The sequence below is a fragment of the Pseudorca crassidens genome, chromosome 9, assembly GCF_039906515.1.
Source record: "Pseudorca crassidens isolate mPseCra1 chromosome 9, mPseCra1.hap1, whole genome shotgun sequence".
Lineage (NCBI taxonomy): Eukaryota > Metazoa > Chordata > Mammalia > Artiodactyla > Delphinidae > Pseudorca > Pseudorca crassidens.
In genome coordinates, this window is record NC_090304.1 from 100,285,096 (window position 1) to 100,300,449 (window position 15,354).

At 47.4% G+C, this 15,354-nt stretch overlaps 2 protein-coding genes across 6 annotated transcripts in view; one reads left to right on the top strand and one right to left on the bottom strand.

Annotated features, from left to right (window-relative positions):
• The window catches only part of GRAMD1B (GRAM domain containing 1B), a 179,495-nt gene extending 171,578 nt beyond the window's left edge, over positions 1-7,917 (top strand). For both annotated transcript variants that reach the window (XM_067751371.1, XM_067751372.1), the window contains one exon: positions 1-7,917. In XM_067751371.1, coding sequence (XP_067607472.1) covers positions 1-90 — 90 coding nt within the window. In that variant the 3' untranslated portion in view covers positions 91-7,917.
• The window catches only part of SCN3B (sodium voltage-gated channel beta subunit 3), a 24,867-nt gene continuing 14,519 nt past the window's right edge, over positions 5,007-15,354 (bottom strand). For 2 of the 4 annotated variants that reach the window (XM_067751376.1, XM_067751375.1), the window contains exons 5-6: positions 14,277-14,415; positions 6,186-10,586 (exon numbers count right to left, since the gene is read on the bottom strand). In XM_067751376.1, coding sequence (XP_067607477.1) covers positions 10,523-10,586; positions 14,277-14,415 — 203 coding nt within the window. In that variant the 3' untranslated portion in view covers positions 6,186-10,522. Of the gene's footprint in view, positions 5,460-6,185; positions 10,587-14,276; positions 14,416-15,354 lie in introns of those variants that run through there. The other 2 variants (XM_067751374.1, XM_067751373.1) reach the window with 2 other exon arrangements.

Consider the following 15,354-nt stretch of genomic DNA (forward strand, 5'->3'; position numbering starts at 1 on the left):
ATGAAGGACTCACTCATCAACCTTCAGAACGGCATCAGGGCCCGTGACTACACATCAGAAAGTGAAGAGAAGAGGAACCGCTATCACTGACAAGGCAGGAGCGGGGGCAGCTGCAGGAGGCCTGTGCAATACATGTACATAGACCATATAAATATATATGTATAAATAGAGAGAGAATATAAATATATATATTATATACAGATTTTAAAAAGAGATGATGCCTATGTACCAGGGAGAAGGAGCGGGCCCGCCCCCTGTGCTGGCCAGCGGAGGGGCCAGGAGGGCAGGGACCCCCTCTCCGCACCCACCTCCCCTGAGCCTCTTCCTCTCAGTCCTCTCGTCCCCACCCTTTCCCTCGCTGGCCATTCTTGGCTCTGAGAAGGGAGACGTGGAGCCAGAGTTATGCCTGTGAAGACCCTGGGGTCGTGAAAAGAAGTCTCAAGGGGGCATCGCTTAAGGTGCTTCACTCCCTAATCCCCTTTTGATTTGTTTCCAAAATAAACGAGAATCTTTTCTTCCCCACCCAACACTTCCCCAAGTGTTCTCTCGGGAACAAGGAAGCATCAGAAGCAGGGCGCAAGCTAAACTCTACCATACGAGGCCGCCCCCTGTATGTGGGCCGTGCACCGCGAGTCAGGTGCAGAGGACTGCGGGACAGCTGGGGAGGCTGCGCTGGAGGGTTTGGGCTTCGTAGCCACAGGCTCCTGAGGGCCTGTGTTCTGAAGGGCATTCTCCTCCATCAGCCCCTGTACCTTCCTCTACCCTGCGTGGGGTGTGGACCCAATAAGGGCTGGGGATTTCTTACTCCCCCCCCCCTTCTCTCTGGTCTTTTCCCAGGCTGGATCTGGGTGAAGTGTCACTTTTTAGTGCCTAAAGCCCTATTTTTCCTCTGTGCCCTAAGAGCACATTGTTTATTCGTCAGGGTGGGAGCATTTTTGATCTTGTTAAACCTGTTTAGCGATTGTAAGCAAGTCAGGTCTGTGGCTCTAACCCCTTCCCTTAGAGCTGTCCTTTGATTTCTAGGATGAATCAGGGTGTGTTCTAGGACCTCCAGGGTTTGAGAGAGTGAATGCACTAGCCGTGTAAGAATTGTAGGGTCTAACCACAGAACTACTATGGGTCGCGAGCACCTATAGCCAAGCACTCTTTGGCGGCCAGCCTCATTTCCTCTCAGCGAGGAACCAGCTTAGTCAAGGGAGACAACCGTCTGAGACACTTTGCACATGAAGGAAGACCTAAGCCTTGGAGGGAATGGATTTGGCAAAGGTGCGTAGGTTTGGGCAGGGAAAAGCCAGATGGAGTCTACCCCACAGAGGGCCATTCCAAACCCTGTTTCTGAGAGTTGGGAGTGGAAGTTCTGGCAGAGGGAGTAACCAGCGCCTTCTCTAGTCTCTGGCCCTAGAGAGGTATGAGACCACTAAGGAGTAGAAAGAAGACCATGGGTTAGGAAAGTGGGTCATCTAGGGCCTTTGGGGCTGGCTCAGAACTGATGGCCCATCTGGGCAGGCTTACCATCCTTCACACACTAACTGCTATCTCTCCCTGTGATGACCCAAGGAATCCTGCCAGCCCCAGGCAGAGCTTGTAGAGATTCTTGACCAGGAAAGGATTATACCAATTTGGCAAGGAGAGCTCTTCCAGATCGCTTGTTCTAGTGGACCCCTTGGTGGAAGGGGCAGAGGAAAGAAAGGTAGATTTGATCACTGATCTAGCCCAAAAGAAGAGCATGTTGTATTCTCTTGGACTGGCCTGAGCATCCCACTTTAGCGATTAAAGAAAGTTTTTGACTCTTCAGTCTGTCTGAGAAGAGGGCCTCATTATTGCCCTAAGGGCAGGATGAGAAGACAGAAAGAGACACACCCAGGCCATCCCCCCCAGGGGGAGTAGGATGGATGGATGATTCCATAATGGTCATCTAGAATGTTGATATCCCTTCTGTAGAAAAGGAGATATGAGCAAATGGAGTTGCATGTAATCCTTGTGAAGTGTGCATATGCCCACGGGCCAGCGGCTCAAGATCATATCTGTCCCTGTCCCTGTCCGGGACTTCGAATGGGAGACCCTGGTGAGGGTCAGGGTTCATGGGCCGTGAGCCAAAGAAGGAGAAACAGTGCAGGCTGCTAGGAATTTTCTGGTTGGAGTAGCCAGAAGTCAAAATTATTCCCCGAAACTTTTGAAAGGAAAGGACAAGTGATAAATTCTCTAATTTATTCCATACATATTTATTTATTTAAATTATTCAATTATTAAAGGTACCATATTGGAACCTTTGGGATGACTTTAAAAGGACTCTTTGCTGGGAGTAAGGTGGTATAGTGGGCCTGGCTACGCGGAATTGTTCAGCTTTTGCTTCACCTCTCGGGCCCCTCTCAGGAAGGAGTAGGTGACAGGGAGGGATGTCCAAGGAACCCTCTTGATTTCTGGGGTTTTGAACGCGGGAGACAGTGTGTGCACGTGGGGAGCATCTCTTGGCCTGCCTCGTTTCTAAGGATCAAGGATCGTTTGTGGGAGCTTTCTAGTCTAGTAATTTTTTGATTTTCAAACCAGGAGAAAACCAACAGCTGTGTTCACTCCCAAACAAAAGCTTTTCCCCTTTATTCAGGAACCTGTCAAAGAGAAGGGGCCTCTGCCCTGGCAGCTCAGTCTGGGAGTGAAACACGTAAATGACATTGTGACTCGTGGCTGGCAGCCCTGGCTTGTAAGCGAGCATTAAAACCACCATGTCTTATGTTATTTCTTCCAGCCAGGGCATTTTTTTGTTTTGTTTTCTTTGTTGTTGTTTGGCTTTTTTCACGTAAGGACTCAGTCATATAGGAGTCTTTCTGCGAGGACTCATGTGGTGAGACATTGGAGAGCTTGCACTCAGTTTCAAAGATTTTGCCATTTCTGGACAGGTGAGAACAGCAGCGGGTCTGCACTCCTGCTGATTGGGGGGGAATTGATGGGACTGGTGTTGGAGAGGCCAGTCATGTCTGTAACTCTCTCCTTTCCCCCATCCCACTCCCTGGGACAAAGGGATAACATTCCAGGACAGCAAGGTCAGCAGCTTAGAGCTCTCTGGAAGGGCAGCGAGCTGAGGGGTTCAGGGGACCTGGGCCTGAGTCCTGGCTCTGCTGTTGGGCAGGTCACACACCCCCACACACATAGCCCCGGTCTCTGAGCCTCTGGAGCCTCATATGTAACAGGAGGGGCTTGAGCTAGACTGTCCCTAAGGTGGATTCTAGCTTTGACATGATCTTGGAGGCTGGGTCAGAGACTGGCGAGGCTGGGCTTTCTCAAACTTGGAAGGTGCCCTGCCAGGAGAGGACAAGCCTTCTGGACTAGAGCCTCCCTGGAGTTTAGATGAGTCGTAGGGCAGGGTCTGGGTTCCCGGAAATCCAGGGTAGTTAAATCTTCTTTACGCGCTAGGAGGGGCAGGGAGGTCCAGTGAGAGGCGGGTGGGGGGGGGAGAGGGAGAAAGAGGAAGCTTGCCGTATTGCTCGGTGTTAACCTAGGAGGGTGTTTCTTCCTTTGTTGGCCTAGTCTTACTTTGTAAGCATCCTTTTGGACTTTCTCTCAGCTGGGAAGAGGAGGATGGTGGCAAGGACACTGTCTTGGATTAAGCCCACCTTCCGTCCCTGGGCTGTGAAGCCTTCCATCCGTCTATCCATCCTCCCTCCTCCTTGCTAGAGCAAACGGTGGAGAGAAGTCATTCCTGCTTCTACCACCTCTCTTTTGTCTCCAGCTTTGTTGGGGTTTGGATTAAGTGTGAAGCTTTGGCTAGAATCCTTGGGTTGCCTTAGAGTGCTGACACTGAGAACTTGGGATTACAAGGAAGGGGGAGGACCAAGAAAGCGCAAGAGGAATGCTTTGATAGAAGTGGATTCTCTCCATTGCCCTGTCTGTGACCCAAGCTTGACCATGTCCATACGTTTGCAGGCAGCACGTCTAGGGTGAAATCTTGGAGGAAGCATTAGGGAGAGAATCTTTCTGGACTGTGTGGTCTCAGAAGAATCCTTTCTGCGCCATACCATGCTGTGTCTTTAGCTCTTCAGGGCAGCCAAGGCCAGCCCTTCCTCCCTAGGGGCCCCCGGGAGAAATAGCGCTCTCCTCTCTTCCCCCAGGTGGTAGGGCACCCCCTGACTCCACCTGCCCACTCCAGTAGGAAGCTTGAGAACCTCTCTTCCTGACTCTCTCCTCCTCCGTCCTTCGTCTCTAGGCTGTGGGACAATCATCCCATCCACCACTTAACACCCCCGACCCTCATCCCCCAGCTTCCAGCAGGCTGGCCCCACTCCCCTCCACCTCTAGGTTTTCTTCCAGAAGATGCATTTTTGGGTCCGAGAGGAGCACTTTCTGGAAGGCCACCTTTTAGTGGCCCTGCTTGCCTGACGTGCAGCAGGAACTTGCCCACGGCGCAGAGAGCTGCCCCCGCCTCCCCATCTCTCTGCCCGCCTTGTTACCTCACTCCTGCTCCAGCCGTGGCTGCGATGGACCCAGCCAGCTCCCTGTTTTGGCGTTCCGGGGGAAGCTCAGGGGTCTGGGCCATCGTTTTCTGTTGCGACTTGAGGTCCTCAGCAGGCCTGGAAGCCTGGACTGGAGCCTTGGCTGCTGGCGAGAAGCACTTTGCCTGCCAAGAGGAGTTGATGCCAGACGATGTACCCGACATGTGAAGGCATTAAAGAACATTGTCACCTCTGCCCCTTGGCCCTCCTTGCTTCTCTCAACACGATGAGACACTGCAGAAGCAAAAAACGGTGGCCTCTGCTCCAGGCAAGACAGCTGGCCGTGTCTGGGGAGTTGGCCCTGGGCTTGGGTGCCACGCACTGAGATGGCAGAGTAAAAGCAAGCATTTTTGCCAGCGACAGTGTGTGGCTCCCCACATTTCTCTGTCCTGCACTCTAGGGCCAGACCACTCTCTGCATGGACCAGATCATCTTCCCAAACCCATGGTGCTTTCCCCCCGACTCAACCTAGACTCCAAGGTGGGGAGGGATGGGTCCGAGGCCATTGCGGCCCCTGGAGAATCCTGACATGGGGGTGGGGGTGGGGTGAGGCAGAGGGAGCATCCCCAACCCCTGCCCTGGGCCATTATGGGAAAGAACACAGGTTGATTGCAGTTGAGTTGTCTGGCCATCTGTATTTGGAGCTATAACTGTACTTTGCCTGGCGCTGTGCGCAAGGTCTAAAAGCTTAACTGCTAGTACCTAGAGACCAACAAGGCTTCCGGTCAAATCGTCATGTAAAGTAGCTAGAGCCATGGGAGTACAGTATGAATTAAAAGAAAAAGTATTGAACTACATGTAATAAACGGTGTGTGTGTCCATTGCTTGATTCGTTAGTCCTCGTGGTCCCAGATGGTTTTGGTCTTCCCAGGTGTGATCACAGCAAGCCCTGAAGGCATGTGTTCACAGGCACACACGCAGACACACGTGCACAGCCAGCCATCCAGGACCTCCTTCCCAGGGGAGGGCGGCAGCCTGATGAAGTGGAACGGATGAGAGGTTTGGGAATCAGATCTGAGTCCAGATCGCAGCATCACTATTTACCAGCTGTGTCCTTGGGCCCCGACCGTTACTGCCAGCCTCAGTTTATTTTAGAGATAACATAAAATATATGTGTGTATATGTGTGTGTGTCTGTGTTTCTTAGTATAGTGGCTAGTACTATATGAAGATAATTTTATATCATTATTAATCATTGTTAATGATTTTATATCATTATTAATCATTATTAATGATTTTATATCATTATTAATCATTATCAATCAGTAGTATTGTTATTCTAGGAGTGTATGGTAGACCGAATCCCAGTGACAATTTCTTGTGTAACTTTTCCCTTTTGGGGCCTTGGCACTTCTGGGAAGACACACATTGGGGGACAGGGTTGCTTTATTCCCTTAATGTTAGCCAACCTGGTAAGGGAGTGGGGTTCCTCCCTTCACTAGGTCTTCCTTGCTGGGAGCCCCTCACCAACTTGTTTGATGTCATTCAGGTGAGAACACTCTGGCTCTTGGATTCCTTTGTATTTGGGTAGGGAAGGAAAGAAGGGAGACAGTATGTTTCATTCTAGACTATTAAATGTATTTTTCATTCTCTGGGCATATATCCAGCGATTGTGAGTTCAGGAATTGATGTGGGCTGGGGAGGTAGGTAGAAGCCATAGTATGTGTAGCAGACACACACCGTGGAGCAAAACCAGAGCAAGCAGTGTTTAGAGACGCTTTATTGACATGAACAGGGAGTTTACTGAAAAACACCACATACAGGCATTAGGTTGTTGAGAGCTTGAGTGGTCAGGAACAACATTTCTAAAGTTCAGAAAAAGATTGGCTGTGGAAAATCAAGAAAAAGCCACACGAAGGTGACAACACGGTGACGAGTTCCATGGCTGTACGAATTTGCTGATTGTGTTTGGTGCCTCACAAACCTACAAGCGCTCGTCCTTCAGTGCCTCCCTCCCTGTCACTCTGCCCAAAAAAGAGGAATACCAGCTTTGAGGCTTCGCTGGCCTATGATAGGGGTTGAGTCTGAGCTACAGCTCAGACTCACTTCAAATGTGCATCTACTGGGTCCTACTACAGCCTCAAGTAAGGGGAGGGGTGCCAAACATGGGTCGTCTGCCATGGTAGAGTTTTAGAGACTAGGAAAGGCTTGGATGATGATATTTTTAAAACCTAAGGGCGCAGGGCACACTCGGTGTAGACTGGTGCCCGATGCAGAGAGGGTGCCGAAATGCAGAATGAATGGGTGATCGGAGTAATGACACCAAGTACTACACAGATACATTTGCCGTGACTGGGAGGACTCACTGGGTTGGGGGCTTTTCATTTACAAAGGGATGGGAGAGGAAGGTGTTTTTTGTTTTAGTTTTCCATTTCCGCTTGGGAAGGAGAGCCAAGGTATATTCTGAAATGGGTCTAGCTCCTTGCTGCTGCTTCCTGCCAAGATGCAGTTACACGGCCTTTTCTCTCTGATTTATGTCAGGTGGGTTCACAGATTCTGAGATGGGTATGTTTTCCTTTTTGATCCCGTAGTTCTGGGGGGAAAAAAGGAGCTACTGTCTCTTCTCTTAACCATTCATAGCTCTATACATATTTTCAGCACATTCCTGCTCTGAAAAATTCCTTTCCTACTAACATTTCTAGTTTGGCATCTAAGGAGAAACCAGAAACTCAAGAGAGTCAGAAATCCGGGCGTGTGGGTGTTTGGGGGTGGTGACTCTAAAGGACAGTGCTTTTAGATGGACTGAAAATAAAGGCTGGTGTTGGGACAGGTGCTGACCGTCAAGGTATCTCCACACGAGAGCTGGGGCTGCGATGCAAGGCTGAGCTGACGGCAAAGGTCCGTTGGGCGAGGTGCTCACAGGGCCAGCAGAGTTGAGCAATGAAGGTCATGGCTGTTAAGCCCAAGGGGAGGGAAAACCAGACCCAGCCGAGCTGGCCTTGAGGGAATTGTATTATTAAGCATCAGTCAGGGGGAATTATCCAGCACCAAGACAACAGGTGGGGTTCCTAGAGTGATGATAGCCCTTGAGAACGTTTCTAAGCCCTTTAATAGAACAGCATACCAGATAGAGCTTCCAGAGCAGTGCACGTTTATCTGGGTCCTTTGTAGGAATATGCGGGGGAACAGGGAGGGAGTGAGGATTTGAAGCAGGCTGGTGATCACAGTACCTTGTGGATTTATAGTCATGATCAAGTCTCCCAGGAAGGAGTTTAATTGCAATTTAGGAGAAATAATGAGGTACAAACCAACGAGAAAGGGGAAACAAACATGAGATTAAGACTCTGAAAGCACAGTTTTAGCATGGACCAAGAAGCAGAGTGGTAGAGGAGCAGTGGAGTGGGGTTAGGGGTGAGCGAAGATGTTTAACATCTCAGGACAAGCAAGAGAGGCAAAGATTAGATGGAAGTAAAAAAAAAGAAAAAAAAGAAAAATGAGAGGAAAGGAAGCAGCTATGGTCTCAGTAGAAAGAGAGCTGGGCTAGGGCTCAGAAGACCTGAATTCCAGCTCTCTGTTTACCCACTATATGAACTTATGATTTGGTAAAGCTTCTTAGCCTCAGACAGCGTGTTTCTTCATTTGTTAACATATTAGCAATATCCACCTCACAGAGCTAGTTGTGGAGAAGAAATAAGATAATTAAAATGCTTGGTAAATCATATAGCTTAATAAAGAAAGCATTAAAGATGAGAAGAGTAGAGAAGTTAGGAGGAGGAAAAGACTAGAGAAGATTACTTGTAAAGGATAAGAAAAAAAGAGAGGTACCATTCAGCTTCATTAAAAATCACCCAGGAAATATCTGAGTTGGGCTTTTAAAAAGGAAAAAAAAACGTGCATTCTAGATCACAAGTTAGATGCGTGGTCTACTGACGCAAGAGGGAAGTGGAGGGGTAGAAAGGAGTTTCTGCGGCAGGCTTGTCATCCGCCATCCACGTGACTGGGAAAACCTCACAGTAATCCAGGCCTGTTTTCCTCACAGGAAAGTCAGGAAAATCTATATTCTGTCTCCTATTTCAGAGAGATTGTGTGGGAAATTACCTAAGAGAAAGGCCTTGAATTTATTGAAAGTATTTTCTTCGATAAAATCAGACTCTCAAATATGTAAACAAGGACTAATTCAAGTGCTTTCCCAGGGATGGCAGAGATGAACTGAGTTTGTCAGGCGAGGCCCAAAGCCAAGAGAGTGGGATCTTTCCCCATAGATGCCCCTGGATCTGAGGGACCTCTTGTTCATCGAATCCCAGTCACTTTCATCTTCTCACATCCCATAAAGCATCCTTCCCCCTCTCATCACAGGGTGCAGAAGGACATCGCACTTACACCAGTTACTCAAAGTGAAACATGCGATATCGACTAAAATGTTTCCAGTGTTCATCTGCTCTCCTAACATCTAGGGGAAAACAAAAAAACAAAAAAAATCCTTGGACATTATGAATTCACAGGTGAAATATTTGGAAGCCACCTAGCCTGTCCCTCCTCTATCACATCACTCATTTGCCATCATCTATCTCAGGCTAAAAACATGTGTCTTAGTTAAATGCCATTCCCGGATGCGTTCCCCTTCTGGAAGACGTCTCGGATTCACAAACCTTTTCACTAAAGAAATTCTTCAAATCTACCTCCCATCCTTCTCTCTGCCTTTTTGGCCAATTTCTAATGGCCTGAATCAGAGCTAACCTCATCCAGGCAATCCACCGAGTTCTGTGCCAAACTCAATTTCAGAGTCTTTTCAAGGACAAAATTATCCCATCTCGGGAAGTGTAAACTGGACCGCGCCTTGGGCTTCTATCTGCCCCAGTGTATCCTTTGAAGTCTCTTATCAGTGGAGTCCTGTCTTGAGTCTCCGTTGCCTCCTGTATGAGTAATAATACTGACCCACAGAAATTTTGAGAGGAAGAACTTAGGAATCGCAGTCCCAGTGCCCACAGGAAAACAATGCCACCCCGCCATCTCCGGTGGTGCGTTCACCTGGCGAGGCACACACGTTGCCCCAGGAGGATCACGAACGTGTTGTATGACTTCCCAAGTCCCCTGCCCTCGGCTTCTTGAAGGACTGACACTAACCCAGGCCTTTGAGACCTCTTGGGATCTTGCCCTGGAGCACCATAGTCCAGAGAACATTTTAGTCCATGCTTAATGACCTTTCTATCACTGGAGGGCCTGGAAACGCATGCTTTGCTCTGATGCTCCAGCCAAGTGGACCAGGAACTTAGAAAAACTGACTTCAAGGAATCCCACTTCATGACACTCTTTTGCTTTAACCCAGACTAATCACTCCAGCTTCCTTCCGTTAAGCCCTCCATTCACTTGCGGCAATGGAGAATCAGCGGCTCCAGCATGTGTTCAAAGCCGGGTGGAGCACGGTGTGTGTGTGTGGGGGGGGTGTCCAGTTGGCATGGGAGCTGCTTGCTTGACAGCAAGGGCAGGCTGAGGTTGAGTCGTGTAGAAATGTTGGCTCCTTGGTTCTCGCAAAGTCTTGTGTGTGGAGGTCTGATGGAGTTAGCAAGTCAGAGGTGACAGTTCAGAGGTGAGTGGATGTATGATGAATGAACTGAAGGATGGACGCGTGAAGGGAAGTGATGTGGCCCCTGGGGCACCCTCCTGACGCTGTTGACATCACTGAACATGGGGTAACCAGCGCTTCAGTGTTCAGGCCACCTACCAGTGATAAAACAGCTCACTGAGAATTGCCAGCCCAGTCCAGCCCAGCCAAAGGCTCTCTGACCTCATCCACGATCCTTACATAGGAGGGAGAATGGGGAATTATTTTTTGTCAGTGTGGGTAAGGAGTTCAAGTTGCCCCAACACTCAGGCCAAAGCAACTCACCTTCTGAAGGACTTGAACCTCGCACAGAGCTCTGACTACTTGGGCATCAACTTAAAGAAGTACCCTGAGGGTGGGGACTCTGGGTAGGGTAGAAATCTAAGGGACCAAATCGAAAGTCATTTTGCTTTGTGGGTGTCAAGGTCACTTGTACAACCTGCCTCCTTATCTACCTGCCCCTCCCTTCCCTGTACATCACCTCCGGTTGCCCCCTCCTATTCCTCCACTGGTACCGCAGAGTTCTCTTTGTTCTCCGATGGGATCGCCAGGTAGTCAGACCTGTTGGAGGAGAGACGGGGGAAGAAAATTAGTGCATTTGTACCCAGAGGTGCCAACACAGGAAAAGGGAAGGAGCAAGGGCCCCAGGAACAAGGATGTCTCTAGAACACCTCTGCTCTTCTTTCTCACCATGTTACCCAAGAGAAAATGAGAATGGCCCTTTCAGCAGACTAGAATAATAAATACTTTTGTTTTTTCCTTCCACCAGCAACGTATGAGTCTTCTCATTTATCCACATTGTTCTCAGGACTTAGTACTGTTAGATTAAATCAGCCAAACTGATGGATGGGAAATTACATTTTATAGATCTTTTAATTTTCCTTTCCCTGATTACTGGTGAAGTTGAGCATCTTTTCATAAGTTTATAAGCAATTTGGGTTTGTACTTCTGCAATATGACTTCATTTGCTTTACCAGTTTTCCTTCTGAGACATTTGTCTTTTTCTTTGATGATTCCATGTCTTGAAAATATCTTTCTTTTTCCTCTTATAATTTATTTATTTTATTTTTGGCTGTGTCGGGTCTTCGTTGCTGCGTATGGGCTTTCTCTAGTTGCAGCGAGCGGGGGCTACTCTTCGTTGCAGTGCGCAGGCTTCTCATTGTGGTGGCTTCTCTTGTTGGTGGAGCATGGGATCTAGGTGCACGGGCTTCAGTAGTTGCGGCATGTGGTCTCAGTAGTTGTGGTTCGTGGGCTCTAGAGCGCAGGCTCAGTAGTTGTGGCACATGGGCTCAGTTGCTCCGCGGCAGGTGGGATCTTCCAGGACCAGGGCTCGAACCCATGTCCCCTGCATTGGCAGGCGGATTCTTAACCACTGCACCACCAGGGAAGTCCAGTATCATAAAATCTTTACTCTAATAGCTGTATAAGACATCTTTATATCTGACAGGAAAACTCCTACCAGCCACCTCCCCCAAACTTATTGTTCTTTGAAATAGGCAAACTATGGCCCATGAGCTAATAAAGGCTGTTACTTGTTTAAAGGGTTGCACACAAACAAAACGAAAGAACAATAGGGGACAGAGACCCTCTGTAGCCTGAAAAGCCTAAAATATTTACTATCTGACCATCCTCTGGCTTAGACTAGTTTTAGCCTCTGGGCTTCTGTATGACTTTTTAAGATCCGCTTATCAAGTTCCTTGAACAATCCATTGGGTATTTTGATGGGAATTTTACTGAATTTGCAGATTAATTTGGAAGAGAATTGCTATGTTTGTAACAGTGAGGTTTTAGTCTTCATTTATTTAACTCAAATCTTTCAGTAAAATTTTGTCATTTTCTCCTTAAATATCTTACACGTTTTTATCAGATTTATTCCCAGGTACTGGAGAGTGTTTGTTGCTATTGTAATTGAATTTTTTAAGATGTTTTAAATATTGAGATGTTTCTCTAAATTTTTGTGGCTGGAATATAGATGCTTTTATATTTATAAATATTTTGATTTGTATCAACAATCTTATGAAACGTTCTTACTAGTTCTAATAGTTTGTCTATAGATTCCTTTGGATTTTCTATATAGGTAATCATATTGGCTGTGAATGATAATTTAGTTTCTTTCTTTACAATTCATACTCTTTTTTTTTTTTTTTGTATTTACTTAGTGCACCACCTAGGATCTCCAGTATAGAATAGAAGCAGGTATCCTTGACATATTTCTAATATTATAGGCAGTTCTTCTAAAGTTGCCACATAGATGATATTTGCTGTAGGTTATACTAGTTGCTGCCATTAATCCGTTTAAAGATGGTTGGTGTTTAGGTTTAGACTTATATGTATTTATCTTGCTCAGGACACATTGTGCTACCCGAATCTGAAGAGTCATACCTTTCCTTAGCCACTGTATCTCTGAATATTGTCTCTCCTCCATTTTCTCTCTTTTATTCTAATTGATCTTCTCAATTTTTGTCTTCCTATTTCTTTGTGATATTCCACCTTTTTATATCTCTGTGCTTCATTCTGTGAAACTTCCTTATGTTTATCTTCTGGTCACCAGTATCCAATCTCTGGTGAACCAATCCATTGAGTTTTGAATTTTATTGACTGTATTTTTCATTTCCAGGTTTTTCTTTACTCCTGTTCAAATCTGCCTGTTCTTTTTTCTTAATAACTTATTGTATTCTTGTGTTTCGGTTCCTACTCTTGTTTTAACTCTTTTAAGCAAATTTCTTTTCTATATTCTACCAGGTCCTTCTTGTGTCTGAAGCTCCCGGGGTTTAATCCTGCCATCTGTTACTTCTCTTGCTCATGCTGGATTATTTCCTGCTGTGTCTTTTAGTTTTGGATGAGACTGTGGAATCAGATTCAGCAATGCTTTATCTGAGGAGCACTGTTAAGCCTCAGCTAAAAGCGGGTCCCTTCAGAAAATAGTTTTTCATTTGCATCTACATGGTTATCACTGTCTGGGGACTAATTTTTTTTTTATTGACTTTCTCAGCTTAGAGGTTCCTGGATCACGTGGGTAGCATAAATTTAAATCCCAAACATTGTGAGAGCAGGCTTGTGGTTACCGGTTCTCAAGAATCTTTTATGTTTCTACTTGGAGTCAGGCCAGGTAGATAGGTTTCCTTGGCTTTTCTCTGGGCTGGTGGACTGATGATTATTTACTGATCTATCTTTTGCACGAGCTGTAGCCCTCTGAGGATCCTGGTTCTGCTGGTGACCTCAGTTCCAACTCTGTTTCTTGTGCAAGGCCAGCTGTGGGTACTTCCTGTCCAAGTGTGGGCACTTCCTGTCCAAGTGTGGGCACTTCCTGTCCAAGTGTGGGTACTTCCTGTCCAAGTGTGGGCACTTCCTATGCTCAAGCACTGAAATCTGATCACCCAGGTCACCAGGAATGACAACCTCCCCAGCATATCCTTTCTTTCCTTCTATCTGGTCAGTTATAATTTTTTACTTTCCTGAGATCATAGATATCATGAAAAATGATACTTTATCAAGCATTTCTAGGTGATAATAGCCTAGGGTTTTTAGCTTATCACCTCCACTGTGTAAATCTGTGAGGGTTATTTTCTATCTTTCCTCTCCCCAAATAACAAGCCAACATGGCCCCTTAGACTCTCAGACCCCATCATCTGTTACCTGTGCTCGAGTGACTAGGGCCTTGGCGAAAATGGCCAAGGTACAGTCCGGACGTTGGAGCAGAAGAGCCCATCTCTGGGTTTTCAATCACGGCCAAGCTCCAGGGGGAAGAACATGTTTGGAGCTCCTTAGCTAATAGACGGCAGAGCCCAGGTGGCCTGATGAGCTCTGTGGTTTACAGCAAACAGCTGAATGTGTCGGGAACAGCAAGGACACCAGACAGGCTTCGGTTCAAATCCCAGCCTCTCCTCTCATTATCTGTGTGGCCCCAGCAAGCCACTTAAGCTCTTTGAACTGCTTCAGCATCTATAAAATGGTCATAATAATGCTAACGTCATGGGATTGTGGTGGCAGCGGATGGGCTTTACATAGTGGTTAAGAGTGCAGGGCACGAGTTAGCAGGCACGAAGTCAAACTTGGCTTTGCCTCTTATAATGGTCTTGGGCAAACTTTCCCAGGCTCAGCTTTCGCATCTGTAAAATGGGTATATTCATGCTGCCTACCTCAAACGTTGTGAGGAAAGTGGAGGACTGTGTAAATTGCTCACCACCTCACCCATGAGAGCAGGCGCTCGGAAGGGGCGAGCTGTCATCATTTTGGCATCTTTGGACTTACGCATTTTCTTGGGCTGCCTCTTCGGCCTTTGAGACCTTCCTGTAGCAATATATCATCTCGATGAGCAGCCACAGAGTGAGGAAGACCAGGAGGATGTACATCATGATTTCTGAGACCACAGAGGTGAAGTCTTCTCCAGCTGCAAGGGGGAGAGTGAGGCTCACAATATGCATGTCCCACAAACCCAGAGCTGTCCCTGAGGTCTGAGATACACGAGGCCTATTTCTAGGTATGTCTTAAATAAGCACTGGGTCTAAAGGAACGCAAGAGGGTACCAATGAGATTTAACATCCCCTAATTCCCCTGCCTGTCCGCTTGCTCACTGACTTTCTTCAGATGCTCTGGAGGGAGGCATGAGGGAGAATGATGGATGGAGGAAGAAGTTATAGAGCTGGAAGGAATCCTGGAGCTGAGATACGTGCAGCCGGGTCTCAGTTTTCCTACTTCCTGGTGTGTGAACAGTCATTTCCCTGATTTGAGACTCAGCTTCTTAATTTGTAAAGTGAGGGTAATAATTCATACCACACATTACCTGATGTATTAAGGATACCCTGGGACATGTAAAAGTCTGCACAGGTGTGACGCACATGTCTCAGTTGAGCCGACTCTGTCCTCTGAGCTTAGGGTGGCGGAGTGTGGTACCCCCGGGAAGAGGGCGTCGGAAAACATGGACAGGGCCACGTGGACAGTGCCGTCAGCCCACCCAGTGACCTGAGCATGTCTGGATGAGAAGCAAGGACGTTCCCAGCTCATCTTCCCTCCAAGTCATTCCAAACCCAAACAGAAATGAGGGTTGGAGAATTCCACATATGAACCAGGCTGTCCTCAGAGTTCTACTTCCGGAGCACAGATCTGATCCTGCCATATACCTACTGAAAACCTTCCAGTATTCCACACCACCCTCAGCATAGAGACCTGACTCTCTTAACAGGGCACAGGAGGCCACTCGCCGTGCAGCCTTCCTCACCTCATTTCCATTCAGTTGGCCAGCAAAACCTCTCTACTCATACACGCTGTGGTCTTTTGGAATCTGTGGACGTTTCTTCTTTCTCTTCCCTCTTCCTAGATTGTATCTCAC